This window comes from Mustela nigripes, chromosome 14 (assembly GCF_022355385.1).
Source record: "Mustela nigripes isolate SB6536 chromosome 14, MUSNIG.SB6536, whole genome shotgun sequence".
Lineage (NCBI taxonomy): Eukaryota > Metazoa > Chordata > Mammalia > Carnivora > Mustelidae > Mustela > Mustela nigripes.
The window spans coordinates 78529403-78557337 of record NC_081570.1 but is presented as its reverse complement, the minus strand read 5'-3'; the positions used below and the strand labels follow the sequence as shown (position 1 = coordinate 78557337).

Genomic DNA, 27935 nt, shown 5'->3' with positions numbered 1-27935 from the left:
TGGCTTTCTTCAGTGATATACTTGATTTCTTTTTTTTATTCTTTGATATTGGTTACTGTTTTTTTTTATTTTTTATTTGATAACATTAGGTATCTTCTGCATATAGCAGTTGATGGTCACTTAAGTTCAAACATTCTTTACTCTTTACTCTTTTCCCCCTACAAATTTCAGTTATATGGTATCATATTTTACATCTTTCTTGTGTGTGTATGAATCCCTTGACTGATTCCCCCCCCCCAAAGATTTTATTTATTTATTTGACAGAAAGAGACACACCAAGAGAGGGAACACAAGCAGGGGAAGTGGAAGAGGGAGAAAGAAGCAGGGTTCGTGTTAAGCAGGGAGCCCAATGTGGGGCTTGATCCTGGGATCATGACCTGAGCTGAAGGCAGACCCTTACTGACTGAGCCACCCAGTCACCAGCCTTGACAGACTTTTTTTTTTTTTTTTAAGAGAAATGCTTATTTTTACTGCTTTTGCATTTTCCTACATTTCATGCTTTCAACCTAAGGTTTTCCCTTTCCACTCAGAGTCCCCATTAATATTTCTTATAGAGCTGGTTTAGTCATGAACTCCTCTTTTTTTTTTTTTTTTTAAAGATTTTATTTATTTATTTGACAGAGAGAAATTACAAGTACACTGAGAGGCAGGCAGGCAGGCAGAGAGAGAGAGAAGGAAGCGGGCTCCTTGCTGAGCAGAGAGCCCGATGCGGGACTCGATCCCAGGACCCTGAGATCATGACCTGAGCCGAAGGCAGCGGCTTAACCCACTGAGCCACCCAGGTGCCCCTCATGAACTCCTCTTTTGAGAAGTTCTTCTCTCTCCTTATATTCTGAACAACATCCTTGCTAGATAGAATATTTTTGGCTCTAGGTTTTACCCTTTCAGCATCTTGAATATATCCCACTACCCCTTCTGGCCTGAAAAGTTTCTGCTGAAAAAGCTGTAATTTTTTTTTCCTTATTGCTACTTTTTGCCATTTTAATTACTACGTGTCTGATGTGGAATTCCTTGGGTTGAATTTAGTAGGGTATGGGGGAGATTTCTGTGCCTCCTGGATGTGTAGGGAATTTTTCAGCTATTATTTAAATAAATTTTCTGCCACCCTTTCTCTCTTCTGCAATCCCTATAATGCATTATTACACTAATGGAGTCATTGAATTCTCTAAGCCTATTCTCAATCTGCACAATTTTCTTTCCTTGCTTTTGTTCAGCGTGGTTACTTTCTATTACTGTCTTCAAGTCGTTATTTTTATTTCCTCTGCTTTATCTAGCCTGCTATGTGTTGCATCAAGTGTATTTTAAATTTCATTTATTGTGTTGTTCATCTCTCATTAGTTCCTTTATATCTGTGTTAAGGGTCTCACTGATGTCTTCCATTCTTGTCTAAGGTCTAATGTGTATCTTTATGATCATACTTTAAATTTTTTATCAGGCCTATCACTTATATTTTGCTTTGATCTCATGCTGTGGTTTGTTCCTGTTTTTTCATTTAAGAGCTATTCCTCTGTCTCCTTGTTTTGTCTGACTTCCTGTGTCTGTTTCTTTGTGTTAGGAAAGTCAGCTACTTCTCTTGCTCTTAACTATAATTGCCTCATATAGAAGAGGTCTTTTGGTGCAGTGTTGTTCTCCGGGGCCTGGTGCTTCAGGGAATGTCTCCTATGGGTGTTGTGTGTGCTCTACTGTTGTCTTGCCCTCTTTTTTTTTTCCTTCAGTCCAGTTGTCTGCAGAGGCTGTGTTTGCCTATTGTGGGCAGCATTTAGCAAGGTGTGTGGTGGTCTGCTAGTGAAATGATCTGCTCCCAGATCAGAATTTCTGCACAATGTGCCAGTCAGATGTGGTGTTGGCAAGGTTTCCACTAGTCTTTTCGGAGAGGGGGCCCACAGTGACTGGACTAAGGTGACGGTGACTGGGAAGAGTGGATTCACAGAAGTGTAGGGGTGGGGCTTCGTGTAAGCCAAGTTAGGTGATAAATGTTGGTGCTGCAATCATTCCTACAGGCATCTACTATTTATGTGGGGGGCAGTGGGGGATGGAGGGATATCGAACCTGTCAGCTCCTTGGTTTCTGGATGGGTCTTCCTGTGATCCCTCTCTCCAGGCCATGTTCTGAGATGAACAAATCCTTCTTCCCATCTACCCCTGGTGTTTTTCGAACTTCTGGTTCTGTGCTGCATCTGTTCAGATTCTTTAGGCATGGGAACTCTGCTTCCTAATACCCTCCAGGCTCTCCTGGAATTGAGGCCACTGATTTAAAAATTCCAGCCTTTTAAGTCCCACTGGGTTGTAGGAACTCAAGAAATTGGCCTCCTCTCACTTTCAAAGGCAAGTATTATGGGGATTCATCCTCCCCATTTATGGGCTCCCCAGTGTGAAAGTTGGTTTTCTGTCCTTTGTGCTACAGGCTCCCTTCCCACTGGGGATGGCCCTAGTCTACTTTGCTCCCAGACCACATCGTGGCCCTTTCTACCTTCTTCTATGTGGCCTTTTGCCTACCATTTATTTAGTTGTGGGGTTTATCTTGCCAGGCTTCAGGTCATCTTTTGGGTTTATACTGAGGTGTTACCCACTTGTATCCATGGGGCAAGAAGAGCTTAACATCCTCCTACTTGGCCATCTTCCCAGCTGAACCTCTGCTGTACTGATCTTTATGCCTATCAGTATCAGACTGTATTGATTACTATAGCTTTGTAGTAAGTTTTGAGATCAGGAAGTGTTTTTCAGAACTGTCTTGGATATTTTGGAAATCCTTTGTATTTCCCTAGAAATTTTAGGATCAGCTTGAAATATTTCAAAATAGCCTACTGGAATTTTGAGAGGGATTGTAGTGATCTATTAGCAATGTGGGGAGGACTATCATCTTAACAATCGAAACTTCTAATTCATAAACATGGAATATCTCTACACCTTCTTTAATGTTTCTGTTTCATAATATTCATTATACAACTTTTATTTATTTTTTTAACACTATTCCTTTTCTTTTTAAGATTTTATGTATTTGACAGACAGAGATCACAAGTCAGCAGAGAGGCAGGCAGAGAGAGAGGAGGAAGCAGGCTCCCCACTGAGCAGAGAGCCTAATGCAGGGCTCAATCCCAAGACCCTGAGACTATGACGTGAGCCGAAGGCAGAGGCCTTAACCCCCTGAGCCACCGAGGCACCCCTCATTATACAACTTTTTAAAAAAAGATGTTTATTTTTATTTATTTGAGAGAGAGTATGAGCAGAGGAGTAGCAGAGAGACAGAGAGGGAGAAACAGACTTTCTGCTGAGCAGGGAGCCTGAAATGGGGCCTGATCCCAGAACCCTGGGATCAGGATCCAAGCTGAAGGCAGATGCTTAACCAACTGAGCCACCCAGGCGCCTCTCACTCTTTTTGAAGTTTTACGCTTTTATTTATTTTTAAGGATTTTTTATTTTAGAGTGAGCACACAAGCAGAAGGCAGAAGGAGAGGGAAAGAGATATTCAAGCAGACTGCACGCTGAGTGCTGAGCCCAACATGGGGCTTGATCTCTCAACCCTGAGACCATGACCTGAGCAGAAACTGAGTCAGACACTTACCTGGACTAAGCCACCCAGATGCCCACCCCAACCTTAAAATATTTGACAGAGAGCAGGAGCCAGAGGGACAGATGAAGAGGGACAGCAAATCTCAAGCAGATGCCGTACTCCATGTGAGCTGACCCATGGCTCATATCTCAAGACACGGAGATCAGAATGGGAGCTGAAATCAAGATTTAGATGCTTAATTGACTATGCCACCCAGGAGCCCCACAAATCTTATACTTCTTTTGTTAAATTTACTAAATACTAAATCCTTTCTGGTGCTATTTTGAATGGAATTTTCTTGCTTTTTGAATTTTTCATTGCTAATATACAAAAACAACTGATTTCTGTCTATTGTAGTCTGTGACTTACTGAACTTGTAGATTCTCATCTATTAAGCTCCCCATTCCACAAGGCTGCTTTCTGGACCCTTTCCATGGTTAGACTTCTAGCAGCTATCACTTCCTCAAGTGTCCAAGAGTGTAGATCTGATTCTTATTTTGTTTCTTGGCCCTCCAGTAAAGCTGCCCAAATTGTCTGAGTCCCCCTCCCCCTTACCTTAACTGCTCTGGAGGCCTTGTAGCTTGCATGATGACAGACATTTTGAAATAGCTGTGTAAACTCTGAAAACAAACTACAGTTTCCTTTTTTTTTCAAGTCCAGAAAATTGTGGAATATTCCTGTTTTAGACTTGTAAGATTAACCACATTGTTCAGGACTATTTTATAGCAGTTTCTTTAAAAGAATAATGATTAGACTTTCAAAGGGCTTCATCTTACATTGCATTTATTGAACCTTTTACTGTTTAGAATCTACAGTTTAGATTGTGATGTCAAAATAGGAATGTTCTCAAATGTTTTGCCAACCAATATAATGGCTGGAATCATCCAGGAAAAAAATAAGGCCAATATTTATTGAAGTTTCAACTTACGACTTCATTTTTCATTTTTCAATTAAATAGAAATACTATGTCTTACAGCTAGGGATGCAAGGACTTGGTTATCCTTGTTGGAAAAGTGGTTCTCCTCTATCTAGGGGAAGCCACTGTACAGCTAGGGACTGGGAACCAGGCGGCTGAAATCTAAGGAGGTAAAGGTCTTTCTTGGAACAAAGCTAGTTATCTGTTACCACCAGAACATTACTATGGCTAGAATTCCAGAAATGATGAATAGAAGCTCATCTTCTATTTGGTCTTCATGGATTATACCTGTGAAGTGAAAAAGTTTGAATAAAACATCTAAAATATTTAATAGCTTTTGGGAACACTGTTGTTGTCTTCCCAGTACACACTGCATTTTTTCCTCATTATGTAGCAATAGTGGTTTATATGGAATAGACCCAATTCACATTCAGCTTGAGGGAAGGCTATGATGGGTCTAGGTCAGTAAGAAAATCCTCTCCTTGGGGCACCTGGGTGGCTCAGTGGGTTAAAGCCTCTGCCTTCAGGTCGGGTCACGATCCCAGGGTCCTGAGATCAAGCCCCGGGTCAGGCTCTCTGCTCAGCAGGGAGCCTGCTTCCTTTTCTCTCTCTCTGCCTGCCTCTCTACCTACATGTGATATCTCTCTGTCAAAAAATAAAATCTAGGGGCGCCTGGGTGGCTCAGTGGTTAAGCCGCTGCCTTCGGCTCAGGTCATGATCCCAGGGTCCTGGGATCGAGCCCCGCATCAGGCTCTCTGCTCAGCAGGGAGCCTGCTTCCTCCTCTCTCTCTCTCTGCCTGCCTCTCTGCCTGCTTGTGATCTCTCTCTGTCAAATAAATAAATAAAATCTTTAAAAAAAAAAAAAAGAAAGAAAGAAAATCCTCCTCTCTCCCCCGTCCCTAGTCAGAATGATTGGGTTAGTTTATAGCAATCCCATGGGCACATGCACTGGTTCAGGGGTGCCCTCAATTAATGTGAAGTTCAAGACTCTTACCAAGACACTGGAATATACGACATATGAAGCTGGGAACTCCTGAACAATTTTGTCACTTGGCCACCAATGATTATCTCTAGTATTCATGCCATTATGCAATCCTTTCACCCTGAATGTGGGATGGACCTAGTGATTAATTTCTAACTTGTCATGAAAAAAGTGATGGGATGTCACTTCTGAGATTGGTTACAAAAAGGTGTGGCTTCCATCTTGCTCACTATGAGGGTAAGGCACATGACAAGTATGGGGTACACTATGTAGAGGTCCCTGGATGACAGCCAGTGAGACTGAGGCCCTGAGGGCACCAGCCTGTGAGCAGGTAAGTCCTGCCAACAATGAAAAGAGTGACCTTAGAAGGGGATCTTCCTCTAGTTGGGCCTTCAGACGACATTGTAGCCTTATCAGATAGCTTCACTGCAGACTCATGAGACTGTGAGCCCGAAGCCCAGAGCTAAACTGCGTCCTGACTCATAGAAAATGTGAGATTTTTTTAAAAAAAGTCTTTGGAGTAAACTGTTAAGCAGCAAAAGAGGACTATCATTCAATCATAAGAAAAGCTGGATTTTTAAAATTTGCAACTAAAAATGTTAACAAACTTTTCAGTATTAAATTACTAGTAGCAAGTATTTTAGACATTAGTCTTTATATACAAGTGGACTTATGATTTATAAAAATCATGTAAAGAGAAAAAAAACTGATCTACCTACTCTCAGCTATCTCTTTTTCTCATAGGGAAAATTATGTACGAGGGCTCAATTATTAAGAATCCCTTATAATATTGACAAAGGTTTAGCAAAGGCTTACCTTTGATGATTTACATTGTTTATTTGTGGTAAGTAAAAAGTGATCACAGAGGAAATGTTAAGTCCACTTAAAACATCTACTGGTGTGAAAGTACTTTTGAGGACTTTCAACATCAGTTTACATACAAGTTTTTAAATATGTTAATTAAAATGATTCTTACTTGGTACTATTAAAGCAGATCTGGAAGGACCTCTGGTTAAGGCTTTTTTTTTTTTTAAGATCAATTTTCTGTATCTGAAGCTCAATAAAACAAACTCCAACTCCACTATATTCTTAGAAGGGCCTCTAAATTGATGGCTACACAGGCCAGTCTAAGCCCATTCCCTAAGCAAAAGCTTTTGTTTTACAAGGTTCTTGGGCGAACAGGGTCATATGAAAAAGTCAGTGAGTACAAATAGAGAGGCAAGGACAGTGCTGACTCCTAACATTCAATTTTTGAGCATGTTCAATAAAGGGATGCTATTCTTTTTTCCCTACCTAGATTCTTCCGTGAAAAATCCTTCTCATATATTTAAAAATGTGCTTGAAGAGTGTTTTGGTTCTGTTTTTACAAAACATGAAATGATATATATCAAATGTGTTTCTGTAAAGTAGACAGGATTGGAGGCAGAGTAAGAGGTGGGTTCTCCTTTTCTAAATTACCTATGCACTTCTGTATTGTTCAATTTTTATAACAAGTTTGTATAACTTGAAATTGAAAGTTTAAAAAAAGAAAATGTTCCTGGGAGGGTTTCACTTGTAGTTTCAGCTGAATGTCTTCAATCATAACATTAAATCAGTAACTATCTGAGCACCTGAGAGCGCAAAGGGAGAAGTAAGTGGAGGAAAGGGAGAGAGAGGTATGCCGAAGGCAGCCTGAGGAAGGGGACACTCTGGTAGTTGTGGAAGAGGCAAGAAGCTGGGAGATGAGGGGAGGGCTGTGTGCCGGGGAACAGCGTTAGGATTCAACAGTGGGAATTAGACATTCACCTAGTTATCTGCTCAGGAGATGACTGAAGTAGTGAATGGGTTGGGGATCGTTTCCTCAAAGAGGGAATTGGGTGAGGACGTTCTCAGTGGATGGCTGCAGTAGTGAGGTTTCTTCCCTGGAAAGAGCAATTTACTTCAACCAGTCAGACGGCACATGAAGCATGGTCTAGGTTCGAGTGTGAAGCTGGCAGAAGAGAGGGGCAGAGAGTAACCAGAGAGGACACACAGTGATAGGGCAACTGAGGACTAAGGGATAGTAAGTTCTTCTTTAGCAAACTGAGGACATCTTGAGATCTATACTTGGTTTTAAAAATTCTGAATCTGAAAAAAGGTTCCAAACAGGCAACAAATGAAAAAACAAAACACAATCCAACTCACCACTCCGTGGTTAACAGCTGGTTTTAAATATGTTGGTTAAGTTTTCAAGGTCTTCATTCTTTAAGTGTAATTCTTCAAGCAAAGTCTCTATAAACTGTGTAAACACGACATTCTCCTGAGAATGCTTCTGAATGCCAAGAATTGGGGTCAGTCTGAAAAGACCAAAAATATTAAATGCATATCCATGAAATAAGGAGGACTAAGAGGCTCCTGTGTTTTACACAGCAGAGGGGATTTTTTGTCACAGCAGAGAGATGAAGTCCTTCTGATTTATCAAAATTCCCAGAGACAGAAGGGTTCAGTAATAAAGGCAGAGGAGAAATCTCAGGAAAAGAATGAAAGATCAAACATATTCTTAAGTTGGAAAGGAACCTAAAAGCCCGAATCTATAACATGTTCTTCATTATGTCAGGAAAAGCTACCAAGTTCTCAGAAATGAAAATGAAGTCTTTCTACTTCGGAAAAAGAAGCTGTGGAAAGAAGCTTAGCGGTGAGAACTACTTTAAAACCAGAGAGAATGTTTATATCACCTGAATTAAAAGAAATACATGATAAGGTTTCATCTAAAAGGTAATCCTGTTTAACATTTTTATTTCTAAAACACTAAATAGATGAATTACATCTTATAAGGCACTTAATACAATCTTTTAAAGAACACTCAGCTTCTTTCCCAAGTCACTTCCAGTAAATACCCTCACAATTGATTGCATATAATATTCTCAAAAGTAATTTTCAATGAAATGACATTATTCACTTTTTAAAAGTCATGCTTACTAATCAAAGATTAAGACCATTACTTTCCATAGACTGTATATATAACTACATATAATAAGTAGTATAGGTTATGTATAATCTCCAGAGAGCATGCTTCACAGAGCCTTTGCAGGTTATATTTCTGGAAAGCTTTTGGGGAGAAAATTCTTTTGTCCTCAAATAATACTTACCACGAAGGTCCTCCAGGCACTTTCTTAACACTGGTCACTGCCACCAGGCACATCAAATATAAATAAAATAAACCTCTGACTCAAGGAATCAGAGTAGAGCAACTCCACGGTAGTAAGTGTGGAAGAGGAGACGTTACTTTTTCAGAAATTGCTTTCTTGCTGAGCCATCTTATATAGAAAGCAGAAGTAAAAAGGAAATATTTGTCACATTGTCTAAAGATAGCTGGGACTTGGAGGAGGTGGTAAGTTCTCTATCCCTCAAGGTATCTTAGCAAGAACTGGAGACTAGGTGACTCCAACAGCCCAGTGAAATCCAGAGTTCTACATGGGAAATCCACTGTAGTGTATTGCTTCACCACCTCTCTTGTATTTCTTTACAGTTGGAGAATGCAATACCAGGTTTTGACATTTTAATGGGCTTTATCTGCAGGTATTCTCCAAAGGTCATTAGGCAACAGGATAACACAAGCTTTCCAATGCCAAGCCCAATCTGGGCACTTGGGCAAACTTAGGCATTTGTGGCCAGCTTTTCCTGAGGCATCTTCCTATAGTGAAGGTGGAACCCAGAAGTCAACTCTGGCATTTCTCACACAAATATAGTTGCTCTTTCCCCGCAATAAGACCAAAGTTACTGAGGACTGGATAACTAAAGCTAAAATAAAACCAAGAAATCAGTGGCACATCCAAAACAATTTCTGACTTTTTTTTTTTTTTTAGATTTTATTTATTTACTTGACAGAAATCACAAGTAGGCAGAGGGGCAAGCAGAGAGAGAGGGAAGCAGGCTCCCCGCTGAGCAGAGAGCCCAACCTGGGGCTCGATCCCAGGACCTCGGGACCATGACTCGAGCTGAAGGCAGAGGTTTTAACCCACTGAGCCACACAGGCGCCCGCTGACTTTCAAAGAGACTAGTATTTGGTTCTTTTATGAAAACAAAGTCTCAGTTACCTCTCAAAGTGCCATTAGTAGGTTTTAAAATTTAACCCTCAAGGGGTGCCTGGGTGGCTCAGTGGGTTAAAGCCTCTGCCTTCGGCTCAGGTCATGATCTCAGGGTCTTGAGATCGAGCCCCGTATCGGGCTCTCTGCTCAGCAGGGAGCCTGCTTCCTCCTCTCTCTCTGCCTACTTGTGATCTGTCTCTGCCAAAGAAATAAATAAAATCTTAAAAAAAAAAATTTAACCCTCAAATTATAAGTAAATAGTTATAACTAGATTTCTCAACCTATGTGCCCATATGAGAATAGAAAATGAGAGGATTAAGAAACAGCTTTTAAGAATCATTCTATCAAGTGCCAGGGTTATAAAGTATTTTAAGAACAGTGATACTTCTCTAGCAAACTTATAAGGTTAAAATTTTTCTATTATAGCTTCGTTATGTGTTCATAGACACCTAAAGTTTCATTTATAAAGAAGAAGGAGGCAACACATTGACTTAGAAAGACCCTCAGCTCACCTCCTCCACAACACAGTGAATCTACACCTACATGTTGAGCAATTCCCCCTGTAGAACTGAGGACTGACTGAACAGGAATCAAGGGACCATGCAGAGAAAGGTTGGAGAGATGGAGAAATAGTTAACAGGAATCCACCACCCCCCCCAATCTTGCCAAGTGCAGTGGGGAAGATAATAAGTACCAAGGGACCAGAAGTACAGCTCAGCCCTTGTGGCACAGAAGAAAAAGATGCACTTTAAAGGGCACCTAAAATATAAAGGAACCAGCTACAGGGCATCTGAAAAATGGCAGGGAGCTGCTCAAACACTCTCCCTGGGTCCCAGGTACTGGCCAGCATCACTGTTTTTATTTTCTGTCTACCCTGACAACAGACAGGAGCAGGGTACAGGAATCCAAGCTGGCTGCTGCTTCAGTGAGCCTCAGTGCCTTAGACCACACTAGCCCCAGCTGCCTTGCTGCACAGGAAAAAAGGCTGTAGATTAAAAGAACAACTGGAGATAATGGAATGAGCCCTAGGGTATCTTCCAAAAGGCCAGGGGGCTGCTTGCACACACTAGTATCTAAGATGCTGGTGAGGGCCATGGTTCCCCTCCTCCCCTTCATAGAAGATAAAAGCAGGGTCTGGGTATCCTAGCCACCTCCCTGGTAAGCCAAGCCCCCTACTCCACCAAAACCAGCTGCCCGTACAGGTGGCCCTCCAACCCATACCTGCTAGAGCTCAAGCGGTCTTCCTAAGGTAGCCCCAGTGCAGTACACAATGAACCACCCCTAGACAGCACCCACTATAGCTCCACCTGTCTTTTTTTTTTTTTTTTTAAAGATTTTATTTATTTATTTGACAGAGAGATCACAAGTCGGCGGAGAGTCAGGCAGAGAGAGAGAGAGAGAAGCAGGCTCCCGCTGAGCAAAGAGCCCGATGCGGGGCTCGATCCCAGGACACTGAGATCATGACCTGAGCTGAAGGCAGCGGCTTAATCCACTGAGCCACCCAGGCGCCCCTAGCTCCACCTGTCTTGCCAAGTAACACAGGCCTAATCATCATGTGGCATCCTAGGCCCGTACCTGTTTCACTTCAGCTCTAGATGACTCACCAGTTCACCAACTGTACCGAGTGGCCCAGGGCCTCCCAACCCAAACCTGCTTCAGCAGCAACTGACCTGCCAGGGTGCCCCAAGTGCGGAGAGCCCTGAGCCCTCCTGGATGGCATCTGTCTTAGCTCCAGCCATCCTGTCAGGGTACTCCCTGCATGGAGTGCCTTGGGATCCCCGGGCCCAACCTACTTCAGCTCCTGCTGTCCCATCAAGGTGCACTCTACACAGAGCACCCTGTAACTCCTAGCCCAATGCCACTTTGGTTCCAGCTGTTCTGGCATAGTGCCCCCTGCATGCAGTATCCAAGGACCACCTGGTTATGCTTCAGCTCCTTCCACCTTGCCAGGATGCCCCACTTCCACTGCCTGCTGCCCACTTTGGCTCCAGCCATCCCACCAGGATGCTTCATGGCTAGGACACACCAGGATTCCCAGCCTACACCTGTTACGGATTCAGCTAAAGTCACAGGAACAGTCTACATTGTACATATTCCTACACATGGTCATTACCTCAAGTCTAAGAGAAATAGCTGTTCTGTGTAATTTACATAAACACAGAAAATTAAACAAAATGAGATAGAGGAATAGGCTTCAAAAGAAGAAAGCAAAATTTCAGAAAAATAAAGAGAGCCTAGTAATCTACATGATAAAGAACTCAAAGTAATAGTAATAAATATGCTTACTGGACTTGAGTGGATAAACTCAGAACTTCAACAAAGATAAAAAAGTATAAAGAACCAACCAGTTGAAGAATAAAGTAACTGAAATGAAAAATATACTACAGGGAATCAACAGTAGATGAGAAGATACAGAAGAAAGGATCAGCAATGTAGAAAACAGGGTGATGAAAAGGGTCTAAGCTGAAGAGCAAAATCCTGAAAGGATTTTTAAAAATAAGCATAGGTTAAGAGATCCTTAGGACAACATTGAGTGTATTAACAGTCACTTGAAAGAGGTCCCAGAAAAAGGAAGAGGGCAGAAAATTTGAAGAAATAATAGCTAAAAATTTCCCTAACTTGGGGAAAGAGACAGACATCTAGGTCCAGGAGGCACAGAGAGGCCCCAACAAGATGAACCCAAGGATATCTACACCGAGCCACTTGATAACTAAAATGTCAGAGTAAAGATAAAGTATCTTAAAAGTAGCAACAGAAAAGCATCTGGTTACGTGTAAGGAAAACCCCATGAAGCTATGAGCTGATTTTTCAGTAGAATTTTTGCAAGCCAGAAGGAAGTGGTAGGATATAGTCAAAGGGCTGAAAGGAAAAACCTATAACCAATAATATTCCAACTAGCAAGGGTATTCAGAATTATAGAGTCTCCCAGACAAAAGTTAAAGAGTTTACCACCACTAAACCAGCGTTACAAGTAATGTTAAAAAGACTTCTCTAAGCAAAAAAAGATAAGTCATAATTAGGAAATTATGAAAAGAAAAAACCTCATAAGTAAACATAAAGTTAATAGGTCAATCACTGAAGAAGCTAGTATGAATATTAGAAGACAAAAGTAATAAAATCAGCAGCCATTTCTCTAAAAAAGACATTTAGATGACCAACAGACCTATGAAAAGATGTTCAACATCACTCATCAGGGAAATGCAAATAACCACAAAGAGATATCATCTCACACTTGGCAGATGGCTAAAATAAAAAACTCAAAAAAGTTCTGATGAAGATGTGAAGAAAAAGGATCCCTTGTGTGCTCTTAGTGGGAATGCAAACTGGTGTAGCCACTGTGGAAAACAGTATGGAGGTTCCTCAAAAACTTAAAAATAGAACTACCCTATGATCCAGTAATTGCACTACTAGTACTTACCCAAAGATTATGAAAACACTAATTTGAAGGGATACATACACCCTTATGTTTACTGCAGCATTATTTACAATAACCAAGATATGGGAGCATCCCAAGTGTCCATCTATAGATGAATGGATAAAGAAAATGTGGTACACACACACAGTAGAATATTACTCACCTGTAAAAATGAAATCCTGCCATTTACATCAACATGGATGGATCTAGAGTTTAGTGCCAAGCAAAATAAGCCAGTCAGAGAAAGACAACTACCATATGATTTCACTCATACATAGTATTTAATAAAGAAAACAAATGAACAAAGGGGAGGAAAAAAGAGACAGCCCCCCAAAATAGAATCTTAACTGTTAAGAACAAAGAACAAAGGTTACCAGAGGGGACGTGGGTAAAATAGATGAGGGAGATTAAGAGTACATTTACTGTGATGAGCATTGAGTAATGTATGGAATTGCTGAATTGCTATTATTATATACCTGAAACTGATAAAACAATGCATATTAACTATACTGGAATTATAATTTTTTTAAAAACGTAAAATCAATTATATTTAAATTAAGGGACTCAGAAAGTAAAAAAGATGTAAAATATGACATATACATAAAACATGAACAGGAAAAATGCAGTGCTTTCAGAGTGAGTTTGAACTTAAGCAACCATCAGGTTAATACAAATCACTATATAATTAGGATGTTATATATGAACCTCACGGTAACCACAAACCTAAATCCTTTAAAAGATTCACAGAAATTTAAAGGAATCCAAGCCTGAAACTAAAGAAAGCCATCAATTACAAGGGAAGAGATTTAAAAGAATGGACAGAGAAGAACTATAAAAACCACCAGAAAACAATTAACAAAATGGCAGTAAGTCCATACCTATCAACTTTAAATGTATATGTTCTAATGCTCCAATCAAAAGACACAGGGTGACTGATTGGATTAAAAAACCCCATCTATTATGCTGCCTACAGGAGACACCTCTCTCTGATCAAAAGACACAGACTGAAAGGGATGGAAAAATGCAAATGAAAGTGCAAAAAAGAAAAAAAGCCAAGAAAGGAATACCTATACAAAAGAGACTTTAAGACAAAGTCTCTTACTGTAGTAAGAGACAAAGGGGATAAAGGGGATAAAGAGACATGGTGATAAAGGGATCAATCCAACTAAAGGATATAACAATGGTAGATGTCTATGCACCCAACACAGGAACACCTAAATAAAGCAAATATTAACAGACATAAAGGGAGAAAATAACAGTAATACAGTAACAGCGGAGGACTTTAAAATTACACTTACAGCAATGGGTAAATCATCCAGACAGAAAATCAATAAGGAAACAGTGGCTTGGAATGATATATTAGACCAGATGGACTTAAGAGATATACCTAGAATATTTCATTCCAAAGCAGCTGAATATACATTCTTTCCAAGTGCACACAGAACACTCTCCAGAACAGATCACATGTTAAGCCATAAAGTGAATCTCAATAAGTTAATTAAAGATTTCAGTTATATCAAGCATCTTTTCCAACCACAATCCTATGAAACCAGGACTCAAATACCAGAAAAAAAAAGTCTGGAAAGACCACAAACATAGGGGAGGATAAACAACAGGCTCCTAAACAACAAACAGGTCAACCAAGAAATCAAAGAGGAAATTAAAAAATACAGGGAGATGAATGGAAATGAAAACACAATGGTCCAAAGTCTTTGGAATGCAACAAAAGCAGTTCTAAGAGGGAAGTTTACAGTGATACAGGGCTACCAAGACACAAGAAAAATCTCAAACAATCAAACCTTAGCCCTAAAAGAATTAGGAAAAGAAAACTAAATGAAGCCCAGAATTAGTAGAAGGAAGGAGACAATAAATAAAGACCAGAGCAGGATTAAATGAAATTGAGACTTAAAAAAAAAAAAAAAAAAAAAAAAGGAAAAAATAATCAATGGAAACCAAGACATGCATCTATGAAAAAATAAATAAAATTGATAATCCTCCAGCCAGATTCATCAAAAGAAAAAAGACTCAAATAAGTAAAATCAGGAATGAATGAGAAAAATGGACAACATGGAAATACAAAGGATTTTAAGAAGCTGGTATGAAAAATTATATGCCAATAAATGAGACAACCTTGAAGAAATGGATAATTTTCTAGAAATATACAATCTTCCAAAAAAGTGGAAGAAATTCGAAATGTGAACACACTAATTACTAGTAACAAAACTAAATGGAGTAATCAGAAATCTCCCAGTAACAAAAGTCCAGGACTAGGTAGCTTTACAGGTGAATTCTACAAACATTTAAATAAGAGTTAGTAAGTACTCATTTCATTTTTTTCTTTTTTTTTTTTTTTTAAGATTTTATTTATTTATTTGACAGACAGAGATCACAAGTGGGCAGAGAGGCAGGCAGAGAGAGAGAGAGAGAGAGGGAGGGAAGCAGGCTCCTTGTGGAGCAGAGAGCCCGATGGGGGCTCGATCCCAGGACCCTGAGATCATGACCCGAGCTGAAGGCAGCAGCCCAACCCACTGAACCACCCAGGCGCCCCAAGTACTCATTTCAAATGATTCCAAAAAACAGGAAGAAAGAAAACTTCCAAATTCATTCTATGAAGCCAGCTTTACCCCACTACCAAAACTAGACAAAGGCACTAAATAAAAAGAAATGTACAGGCCAGTATGTCTGATGAACATGGATGCAAAAATCTAAAAGGCAATCTACTGAATGGGAGAAGATATTTGCAAAGGTTATATTATATTATGTTATGCAAAGGTTATATTATTATGTTATACTGATAAAAGGTTAATATTCAAAACATATGAAGAACTTATACAACTCAACACCAAAAACAAAACAGACAATCTGGTTTACATATGGGCAGAGGACCTAAAGACAAATCCTTATGAAGAAGAACTACAGATGGCCAACAGGCAGATGAAAAGATGCTCAACATCAAAATCATCAAGGAAATACGAATCTAAACTACAAAAAGATACTACCTTACACCTGTCAGATTAGCTAGAATCAAAAAGACAAAAATGACAAGCACTGGTGAGGATGTGGAGAAAAAGGAACCCTCACGAACTGTTTGGTGGAATGTAAATTGGTTACAGCCACTGGGGAAAACAGTATGGAGGTTCTTAAAAAACAAAAAATAGAAATTCCATATAATCCAGTAATTCCACTACTGGGTATTTACCCAAAGGAAAAAAAAAAAAAAAACACTATTTCAAAAAGAGATATGTTCTTGTAGGTTTACCACACCATTATTTATAATAGCTAAGGTAAGATAGGGAAGCAACCCAAGGGTCCACTAACAGATAATAAAATTGGGTATGTATTTGTATACACACATGCACAATGGATTATTCCTTGGCCATAAAAAAATGAGAGCTTGACATCTGCAACAACATGGATGGATCTAGAAGACCTTGAGCTAAGAAGAAAAAGAGAAAAATAAGTACTGTGTGATTTCACTTATATTTGGGAATCAAAAACACAAAACAGGGGTGCCTGGGTGGCTGAGCTGGTTAAACATCTGCCTTCAACTTAGGTCATGATCCCAGGGTCCTGAGATAGAGCCCTGTGTCTGGCTCCCTGCTCTGTACGGAGCCTGCTTCTCCCAGTCCCTCTGTCTGCCACTCCCCCTGTTTGTGCTTGCTTGCTCTCTCTGCATCAAATAAATAAATAAATCTTTAAAAAAACAAAACAAAACCCAAAGACTCAAAAAAGCAGAAACAGAGCCATAAAGACAGAGAACAAACTGACGGTTGCCAGAGGGGAGGGGTGAGGGCAAGTGGGATACAATAGGTCAGCCATAGGGATAAAAAGTACAACACAGGGAATATAGTTCCCGGTGTTGTAATAGGCGTAGTGTGGTTAACAGATGGGAGCTACAATTGTGGTGAGGATAGCAATGTATAGAGCTGCTGAATCACTATGTTGTACAATTGAAACTAACTTAACATTGTATGTCAACTAAACTTCAATAAAAACATAAATACAAAGAAAAGATTTATATGATCTAAGAAAACAGACTCGATCCTTAGTGTAGTGATTTGGTCCCTTTACACAAGATTGCAAATAACTACCTCAATGATCTTGAAGGAGGGAGATTCTACACTTCTGTGTATAGCATGTTGCAATGGATAACAAACTTGAAATTCTAGCCATTGTTCCTTCTATATAAACTAAACGTCTCTTTCAGAGTTTTATTTTCTCCGTCATGGAACTTTTTGTGGGGCAGGCTTTTAAAATTTTTCCTTCATATTCTTGAAAACAGTTCTCAGTTAATTTCAAGTCCTTTAATCTTTCCTCATAAATGCCATCTGACTGCTCCTTATTCAGATTGGTATTCTTTCCTAAACCCCCTTCAAGGTTCTCCTTTTCCTAAAATGTACTGCCCCCCCCCCGAATACATATATTGTTCTAATTAATTACTTCAAAACAATAACATACTTCCCACCTCACAGAAAGATACCACAAAATAAAATCTTTCAAGTCTGTGCTATCTCTGATGTACTATCTCAGGATCTTCTCAAACACCCTCCTCCCCCCCTTTTTTGTTTAACTGACTCCGAGACTCCTCCTTTCTTCTTAACTCCTTATCTGTACACTTTAACTTTTTCATTAAGGAACTCCCATGCTATTACATACTGAAAGGGACTCAAGCCTCTATTTTAGTCCTGAAACTTGTTAATTCTGAATACTAAAGAAAGCCACAATAAACAAAAAATAAAGCTCCGAAAACTACTTCTACTTGAATAAACAGTAATACACTCCAGTTGGTATTTATGTGCTTTATGTAGGAAATACCTTTAAAATAATTAACAGAAAATGTGATTGGGCATGAGTAAAAACAAAAGACTTTTATGTTTCAATTATTTCTTTCAAGTGCTTTTAAATAAGAATAAAAACCTCTGGAGGTGACACTACAAATATGGCTTCCCACAACCTGTATGCTGGAGATTATAATTAGAAAAAAAAAACGACCTAATTCCTTGCAATGTAGAAATCACACATAAGAAAGGAAACTTCTCATTAAAACTCCGCGGAGTCAAATCTCTACTCTGAAAAGGCAAGGAGCCTTATATAACTGGTTCTTTACCATATGGTAAATGGTATGACAACAAAAGCAAAAAGCCAAGTGCATCTTATTGATAAGACTATTATTTAGCAGACTGCTCCACACATGCTTCACCTCAGAAGGAGAGAATGCCAGTCAGGTTAGGACAAGTACCTTCCATTTGTTATGACTGAGCTATCAAACATCTGGTTAACAGGAATTATGCACAGTAGTGAGAGGACTTTCACAGTTTGACAGCTGAAACAAGGAGAGATTTCTAATTAAAAAGTGGCAGTTAAAAAACCCCCGTATTATATCCAAGGTTTCAGAGCTGTACAAACACGTCTGCGGAGTCACCTGTAAGTGTGTGTGCAGTGTGTACCCCATCAACTGTGAAAGCTATAGAAAGAGAGCCGTGGTGTAGCGAGCAAGTGGATGACACGTCCTGCAGTGTGATCATAGTCAGTCATGAAGCCAGATTTTTATATGGCCTTCCCTATTGTGGTCCCTACTGCTTTGCTCATTGCACTCATTCCTCCTGAAGAATACATACTGTGGCTTCTGGAACACCAGAAATCAGTCCAGTCCAAATTATCCTTTCCTGAATAATATGGGTGATATGTGTGAAGATCACGTAGGCACTTGCCTGAAACGATATAGCATAGATATCCTTCAACTTTACCCTCAAAACTAGAAAAAAAGCAACAACTCTTAGAGTTTCCTGAGTCTTTACTGTTGATTTCCAAACTCACAGAATAAAAAATGGTAGGCTGTTGTAAAATGACACTGACTGATACTCTCAAAGTCAACACAGCCTCAAGAGAAGAAAGAGCTGTGAGAACATCTATGTGAATAAATGTCACCAGAAAGCATGCTTCTCTTTGGTTTGGGGTTGGAGGAAGGGACAGGAAGTGAAAAGCCACATACTTTTCTGTACCTATCAGATTTGAGAAATTACTGGGTTCACACAGAGTTCTGTTGCAGTAGGGAAACCTGTTCTGCTGATTACCGTGCATAAAGGTGATGAACATGCAGAGGCTGCTAAAAGATAATGCTGGGCTTTAAAGAAATTCTTAAACACTCACTCATCCTTCAGAAGCTAGTGCTGGGAAGGAGAAGGTAAGCAGCATGCACCAGCACTAGGCTTGTCACTTTAGCAATTAAAACAGAACAGATACTACAATACCTGACACTTGGGGGGCTTCGAAGAAAACAAAACGAAAAAAGTCTTCTAGGACAGATGAAGTATTTTTTCTAATAATGGCCTGGCTAAGTGCAGACTCTAAAAGCTGAGGTTTACCTGCATAGTCTTCTTTTATAAGGCTATTCCACCACTTAATTTCCTTAAGTGGGATTTAGTCTCAATCTATCCACCAAGTTTCCTTCTGACAGCTGACGTATCTGAGGCTTTGGACAGGGTAAGGGATTTATCCAGGGTCACAGTGGCTAAGAACAGTGCTAAAAATGGACACCTTTATCACAAAGGCATCTTGCTTCCCAATGAAGTCTTGTTACTCCTTCCTTCCTGCAGTAACAATTGTTACTTCACCCATATTTTATCTTCTAAAAATGAGTTGGGATTTCTCCTTCTTCTCTACAAGAACAAATGCTAAATGATAAAGGATTCAATCAGAATACCTCTGTCTGTACATACACACACTCAAAACTGAAACAAAAGAGACCAGTATGTAACACAATGGGTCGAAATGTCATCTATTTTCAGAAATTTGAGGATTCACACAAACCCAAGACATTTTGCAAAATGCCTATCTCTGATTTAAAAAAAATTTTTCTATTATAAACTTTGAAAAGGAATTTTATCTACTTCAGGGCTCCTTAGCACGTAAGTAATGAGGATTTCATGTTCAACGTAACTCTTTTTCCATCTTGCCTGTTTTTTACTGGGGAGAATGAAGAAGAATATTCAACTCTGTCAGTGATTCTCTAAAAACATTTGTGTAATCTGTGGCCCCTAGCTTCATCCCTGAAGTAACAAAATACACCAGAGCACAGGGAAAGAACCAAAAAAGCCACTCTGAGGAAGAGTTTTTCTTTTTCCACCTATTAACATGGACTGGCTCATGTGCACAGGTAACTACCTCGTGGCACTTTCATAAGCTGCTGTTGATGCTGTTTTTATGTAGAAGGTAAACACGGTTTTACAACTGACAAGGAATTCAGATACTTTAGTAGGGGCGGTGGGTGGCTTTCTAAATTGGAGTAAATAAATTTGTTTCCCTTGAAGAAATGCCAGTTGTTTTCCCAGTTGTTCCCTTTGTGGCAGGATCTCAACCACTGAGTCAAACATATGAAGCTTCAGTGATTTCCAAGTTTGTCAAAAGATTTTTTTTTTTTTTCCCTTTATGAGACTAATTTGTTGGTCTTTAACCTTTCTGTGAAGTTGCAGTAAGTGTGAACTCCAAGGTTTGGCTTTGTGACTGATGTGACTTTCTTAAGGTCACACAGTCAGTAAGAGATGAGCAAATAACCCAGAAGTACTCCCACTAGTCCACACTTCTAACCACCTTTACCACACAAGTTCACATGTCTGATTCATTTTGAGAACTGAGTATACCTTACGATTTCAAAGGCCCACTTGTATATGTTCTTCAAATAATTTCTGAAATCTATGACTGCAAAATAAAATGTGCTAATGAAAACTGACAAGTCTGTTGTTCATAATTAATCTTTTCTCTATGACAGCCAAAAAGTACCTTCCAACACCATTAACCAATGAAAACTTTAGAAGAAAGCTAAGAACTGTCTTAAAACAAGCAAATCCTAGCAGACATAGCTAAGCCAACTGATTTAGCATAGCTCTGGTACACTAGTAATTGCTCTGGAATTAAGGATAGTGGTTCTCAATTCTGTCTGTACAAATTACAATCACTTGTGGAACTTAAAGACTACATATGTCCACCGGACCAATGAATTAAAATCTCTGAGTCAGGAATTGATATTTTTTAAAAACCTCCTATGTGATTCCAATGTACAATGAGTGTTGTACTGTAAATTTCTCAACAGAATAAATTTGAGTAGTTCTGATTATGTGTTATACCTGTTACCTACACATTTCAAAGAAACCAAATAGCAAAGGAAATGAAATCTTTGCATAAACAGCTAAGTAAGAAAACTGAAGGTAGCAGAGTCTCAAAGAATAGTCTCATCTATAGGAATTTATTCAAGGAAGTAATTATTTCTACCTGAGAGGTTAAGGAACACTTCTAAGGAGGCAGTGACATTTGAACTGGGCCCTCCAGGCTAGGACAGACAGATATGAAAAGGCAATTGGCATTTTATTTTTTTAAAGATGTTATTTATTTATTTGAGAGAGAACAAGAGAAAGCACAAGAGGGGGGAGGGTAGAGGGAGAAGCAGACTCCCTGCTGAGCAGGGAGCCTGACGTGGGACTCGGTCCTGGGACTCCATTCTGGGACTCCAGGATCATGACTGGAGCCAAAGGCAGTTGCTTAACCAACTGAGCCACCAAGGTGCCCTGCAACTGGCATTTTAAACACAGTTCAGAGTGCTAACAAAGATGTCTGTAGAGGTAAACAGTGGACACAATGTAAGAAAACAAGAGACCAAGTTGGAGATGCAGGTTGGGACCACTTTAAGAAAGCCTTCCATTTCAAGCAACATGACATAGTAGGAAGTGGGGCATCACGAGGTTTCTGGCCTAATCAGGATTAAGCTTTAGTGAGATTATTGTTAAAGCTGGAAGAAGGATGGACTAGTTGAAGGAAGAGACACCTGGCAAGGAGAACTGTTTGGGAAGGCTCTGACTGCAGCAGTCTGGGCAAGTCCTGAAAGCCTAATGTAAGTTAGCAGCACCGGGAAAGGAGACAGACCACTGGGTAAGGGAAGTTACAAAGGCAGGACTCAGCATTGACTTGATAGGGTGGATAAACACAAGAGAAGCATTAAGGACAAGTCGGCTTTAAACTCTGGGTAATTAGAAGAGGGAGATGGCACCAAAAGAAATAGAGGACTTTTCAAAGATGAACTCAACCTCAGATATGAGACTTTGAATTGCTTGAGCAATACCCAAATGGAGATGTCCAACAAAAAATAAAGTTTTGTCTGCAACCTAAGAGAAATATCAGAGCTGAAGGTACAACTTTGGGAAGAGAGACACAAGAAATGTTTGATTGGGATGACTAATTTCCTTCCTAAGATAACTCCATGATCCTTTACCAGTTATATTTGTGCTGATTTCTTGAACTAATCTCTTACCAGCTCTCCTCTGGATCTCTTGCTTCCTTGTCTTTGCTTTCTTATTCACGACGACTATAAGCTGAGATCAATGTTACAACCCTGCTTTCTCCATAGGGATATAGCAGGATGGCTGAAGAGCCCTGGGTGGAGGGGAGATCATCACCATTACAAATCCATGATCTTTGGCCTCTTCTGGGGCTCCCAGGGTCACTTGTCAATATTCTCTGGCCCTGGAATAAAGCCTTGTCCAGATCCTTTTTTTTTTTTTTAAAGATTTTATTTATTTATTTGACAGAGAGAGATCACAAACAGGCAGAGAGGCAGGCAGAGAGAGAGGAGGAAGCAGGCTCCCTGCTGAGCAGAGAGCCCGATTCGGGGCTCGATCCCAGGACCCTGGGATCATGACCTGAGCCGAAGGCAGCAGCTTAACCCACTGAGCCACCCAGGCGCCCCGTGTCCAGATCCTTTTAATGACTACTCTGTTATCAATATTTTCACTCTGTATCCAACCACCATCTCTTTACTCTTAGAATACAACTCATACCCTACTTCAGGAAAACTGAAGTTGTCAGGCATGATTTAAAAATCTTTCCCTTGGGGCGCCTGGGTGGCTCAGTGGGTTAAAGCCTCTGCCTTCGGCTCAGGTCATGATCTCAGGGTTCTGGGATCCAGCCCCACTTTGGGCTCTCTGCTCGGCGGGGAGCCTGCTTCCCCATCCCCCCCCTGCCCCCCCCCCCCCCCCCCCCCCCCCCCCCCCCCCCCCCCCCCCCCCCCGCCCGTCTGCCTACTTGTGATCTCTGTCAAATAAATACCTTGGGCTCCCTGGCAGGGAGCCTGCTTCTCCCTCTCCCTCTACCGCTCCCCCTGCATGTGCTCTCTAGCTCTGTCAAAAAAATAAAACCTTTTAAAATAATAAAATAAAAAAAAACCTTCTCCCTTCTACTTACAAATTTATTTATAGCCACATTATTCTTCACTTATTTTCTTTAAGTCTCAGATGATATAGTTCTCTCCTGTTCAAGCTACTCCATCTGACAGTGACCATGGTCCCATTTCGTTGTGCCTCCCCTGGGACCCTGTTCCATTGTATATATCTACCTCTCCATCTCATTCTCAATTTCAGATTATTTTTTCTTTACTGCTCCTTCTCCAGACCCTTTTAACATGCTTAAGTGTCTTTTCAAAACAAACTGTTCAGTCTCTTTCCTACTCTTATGATTAAGTTTCTCAACAGAGAATTCTACATTTGCTGACTCTACTTCCTCATCTCAATCTCAGATATAAGAGTTTATATATTCCTTCCAATTATATAAGAACTTTTTCTTTTTTCCAAATGTGCATCCCCCCCCCTTGGGGAAAGAATATGTATCTTAATTCCTTTTATTTATTTATTTTTAAAGATTTAGAAAAGTTATTTGTCAGAGAGAGCAAGTGTGAGAGAGCACAAGCAGGGGCAGCAGCAGGCAGAGGGAGAAGCAGGTTCCCTGCTGAATAAGGAGACTGACGTGGGACGTGATCCCAGGACCCTTAACCAACTGAGCCACTCACGCATTCCTTTACTTCTACTTTTAATGTACAGTTGACCCCTGAACAACATGGGTTTAAACTACATGGGGCTACTTTAAAAAAAAAAATAGTACAGTAATATATTTTTCGTCCAAATGATTTTCTTGATAACTTACTTTATTCTAATAATATAGTATATATACAGTATATACATATAACATATAAATGATGTTTAATCATCTGTTTATGTTATTGGTGAGGCTTCCAGTCAACAGCAGGCTATTAGTAAAGTTTAGGGAGAGTCAAAAGTTACATGTGGATTTTTAACTGTAGGGGGGAGGTCAGAGGTCAGAGTCCCAGCCCCCATGATATTCAAGGGTCAACTGCATAACCATGTATCTTAATGTATAACCTTAGTTGCAGAGAATTAGTGGCATTTAATTTTATAGTTTTGGGAACTAGGAACATGTGAAAGGTGTGTATATCTCAGTTTTCAGATGAACATTTTTCTCTGCAATGAAACTGTAAGAATACTAGTTATAACCCGGTAACAATTTTATTCTTAGGAAACATTTTTGCATTGTAGCTGGTTGGCCAATCACTATAATTAAAAACCTCCATATGACAAACAATATCATAATGTGGGGGCTGAAAAACTCAATGGAAAGAAAATTCTGTAAATAAATGGAACTCTGAAATAGTACAGGTAATTCAGTTATTATAACATGATTTCATTTCCAGTAACTGCAGGTGTTCACAAAGCAGTTTGTAGTAGTTTCCCAAGTACTTTTGCTCCACTGGAATTTTCAGTATTATATTCTAAAATATTCTCTAAAGCTATGTAAAAATATTTAGACAAGGAGTAAAACAGAAGCATTTGAATTTTGCCTCCAAGAACTATGTGACTTTACAGTTAACTAGAACATAAGAATGAGAAAAGTCAGTGGCAGGAAGAATACTGAAGAGGTGTTAAGTCTCTATAATAAACAATCTAAACGGAAGTGTTTGAATAGAGGAAAAACACACTAGGCAATTAGGATTCTGAATTTAACAAATGCTTAATACACATGGAATAATTTAAAAAAAATTTTTATTTTTATTTATTTGACAGAGAGAGATCACAAGTAGTCAGACAGGCAGGCAGAGAGAGGGGAGGGGAAGAAGCAGGCTCCCTGCTGAGCAGAGAGCCCGATGATGTGGGGCTCGATCCCAGCACCCTGGGATCATGATCTGAGCCGAAGGCAGAGGCTTTAACCCATTGAGCCACCCAGGCGCCCCGGGAATAATTTTTTCCTCTTAAAACTTTTATTTAACTTTGCAAGACTAGTTAATAAAATGCATCCATAAAACTAGTTAAGGAAGAGTTTGCCTCTAGAGTAAAATTTTCCATTAGGACCCATTAATATTTGATAAATGCTTCCAATTCAACGAACAAATACCAACATGTAAAACATTTAAAGAATTCTCCAGAATACTGTCTGTGATGCACCAGATAAATAAAATATTTGGCACAATACCATATACACTCGGTAATTAATTGCTCTTTAACCAATTCTTCTATTTTATCAGTCCACAGAAGATAAAAGATTAAGTCCATGGAAGGTAAGAGAAAAGCAGTATTTGGAATCAAGTTTTTAAATCAAAGAAACTTTTAAAAAATTTAAATAGTCACTAATTTTATAATTACAGGAGTTAAAAAACAATCTCACATTTACATCTAGCTTTAACTGTTTTTCATTAATTTTATTAAAGATTTTATAACAATCTATTTGCAAAAAAGCAATGCCAGATTTGGTTAAAAGTAGTGATCCTTTTTAGGCTAGTCACACCCTTATCAGACCATACCCACCCTGGAAAATATGAATCATTACAGAGACACAAGGTCACTGTCCTTCCTTTCACTCATTATAGTAAGCAACGATTTTTTTTCCTTTGCAAAGCAATTTTACCTGTGCTACCAATTCTATGTTTAAGTCCATAACATCAACAATAATTGACCCAAGTTGTTCCTATCCATTCACTTGATTTATTCTATAAGAAACGATTTTTAAAAATTATTTATTTATTTGAAACAGAGAGAGAGAGAAAGAGTGCAGGTAAAGGGCAGAGGCAGAGGGAGAAGCAGGCTCCCTGCTGAGCAGGGAGCACGCTGTGGGAGCTGGGTCCTAGGACCCTGGGATCATGACCTGAAATGAAGGTAGATGCTTAACTAAGCCACCCAGGTGCCCCTGATTTATTCTATAAATACTGAGTATTTTACTTATTAAGTGCCAGACTGAGTGTTTGGCACTAGGGAGACAAAAGTAATCTAGACAATACCCTTGGCTGAAGGAGGTTATGTTTTGGTAAGGAAATAGTTTCAAATTCACCTCACTTACTGTAGATATCTTTCCTGGGTTAGTACTGTTTATGCATTGTCCAACTGCAATTTCTAGAAGAATGGGTAGCCTCTTATTTTCATGTAAAAGTGTGTGTGTATGTATGTATGAAGTACATGCATATGGCCCTAGGAATGATTTGTGGGTCATGAAAAATGAGAAGGAAGGGAAGGTAAAAATCATGAATATGAAAAAAAGTTAGTCACTAGAATGAAAAATAGTGGCTGTATATAGGTTAAGCTTAGAAATGCTGTCTTACACTTAATTCTCTTAAGACCTGCAGTGGAGCAGGGTAAGAATCAATCAGAGTCAGTAATAAAGCAATAATACTAACATGGATTTTTGGAAGGAAAAATACACAAGGCTTGGTTCATTCACTTTTGAAATTAAGTAAAGAAGGCAAAATGTTAGCAAATAATACATTCAAGGCAAGGAGAGAGAAACATGTGGAGGAAACAGTGGGAAAGAGAGGTGGGTGACAAGGGTTAGAGAAGAAAAATTAATAGGCAAATTTACCTTTGATGACATTCCCAGTTTCTTCATGGGTCTTATCCTGCCAGTTACCCTGTATCTTTTTAGTACTCCCAAGTACTCTACCTAATATTTCCTTGCTCCCTGCCACCAACAAGCCTAAGCCTCCACTATCTTGAGAAGTCTTCTGAAGATTTACCATGTCATATCAGGTTATAATTGCTTCCCTCTCCTCCTCTGCCAACCATATGGAGTGGTCAACATATGCTATGTATAGTATCTTCACAACTGTCTATTGCAATAGTCCTTGCAATTTAGTCTCCATGCCTATCATCCTAAAAAACTGATTTCTTGAAGGTCACCTACAACCACCTAATTGCTGAAGCCACAGCCTTTTTTCAGACCTCATCTTTTTTCAATAGAGGATAAATACCGGGTTCTCAGAAAGGTAGTTACTATTCTTTCTTTAACCTCATAACTGCTTTGGATTCCTTGGCAACATCCTGGTTGGATACATACCTTTCTGAAGTATACTGTGCCAAGTAAAGTGAACATATTTTGAAGTCAGATAGTCCGAGTCCCAGGTGTAATCTTGGACAAAGTCTTGGACAAAGTCTGTTTCTTCCTCTGGGAAGTGGGACACCATTACTGACCTTACTATATTGTGAAGATCAGATTAAATAATGCATGTAAAGAATCTAGCAAGATGGTACATAGTCGATGTTCAAAAATGTCCACTTTCCCTCTTTCTGCTCTCCTTGTAGTGCTAAGGCATCCTTGGCATGGATGCAGCTATTCCACAGGTTCTATCTCATACTGACTTGGCATTTAATACCCTCTACCTCTGCCATCTCACCATTTCAGTGCCCACTCGAGTCTAGGTCTCTCATTTTCCTTACCATTTAAAAAAAAATATTTACTTTTTTAGTAATCTTCCCGCTCAATGTGGGGCTCAAACCCAAGATCAAGAGTCACGTGCTCTTTTGATTGAGCCAGCCAGGTGTCCCCCTTATCATTTTTTTTTAAAAAAAGTACATGAACTTTTTATGTAAAACGTGACAAAATAATTTGTAATTACTTTATACAAAAGCAACCACAGGAACTATAGAGCTAGTCAGGTGCGCTTCAGAGCTACATTACTTTATCAGGATCATCTTTGCTTATTTCTACTAGCGTCCTTCCTCAGGGATACCTACATATCTTCCACATGGTTCTCTTAGTTGCAGTTCTTTATCCAAAGATTGGGTCCTCAGTTGTGCCTTGCTCTCCTCAATAGGTTACTTCTCTTTCCACTTCAGAGTTGAAGGAGTGAACTCCAGAAACGTGCTGATGTAACATGCAAATTCAACAAAAATCATCCAGCCAAGCGTGATTGTGGTAACAAGTAAA

General features: G+C 39.6%; 1 protein-coding gene across 5 annotated transcripts in view; it reads right to left on the bottom strand.

Moving 5' to 3' along the window:
- The window catches only part of RPAP2 (RNA polymerase II associated protein 2), a 101991-nt gene that overhangs the window by 15223 nt on the left and 58833 nt on the right, over positions 1-27935 (bottom strand). Inside the window, exons 12-13 of one of the 5 annotated variants that reach the window (XM_059375382.1) lie at positions 7611-7762; positions 4316-4753 (exon numbers count right to left, since the gene is read on the bottom strand). In XM_059375382.1, coding sequence (XP_059231365.1) covers positions 7621-7762 — 142 coding nt within the window. In that variant the 3' untranslated portion in view covers positions 4316-4753; positions 7611-7620. The other 4 variants (XM_059375384.1, XM_059375383.1, XM_059375386.1 and 1 more) reach the window with 4 other exon arrangements.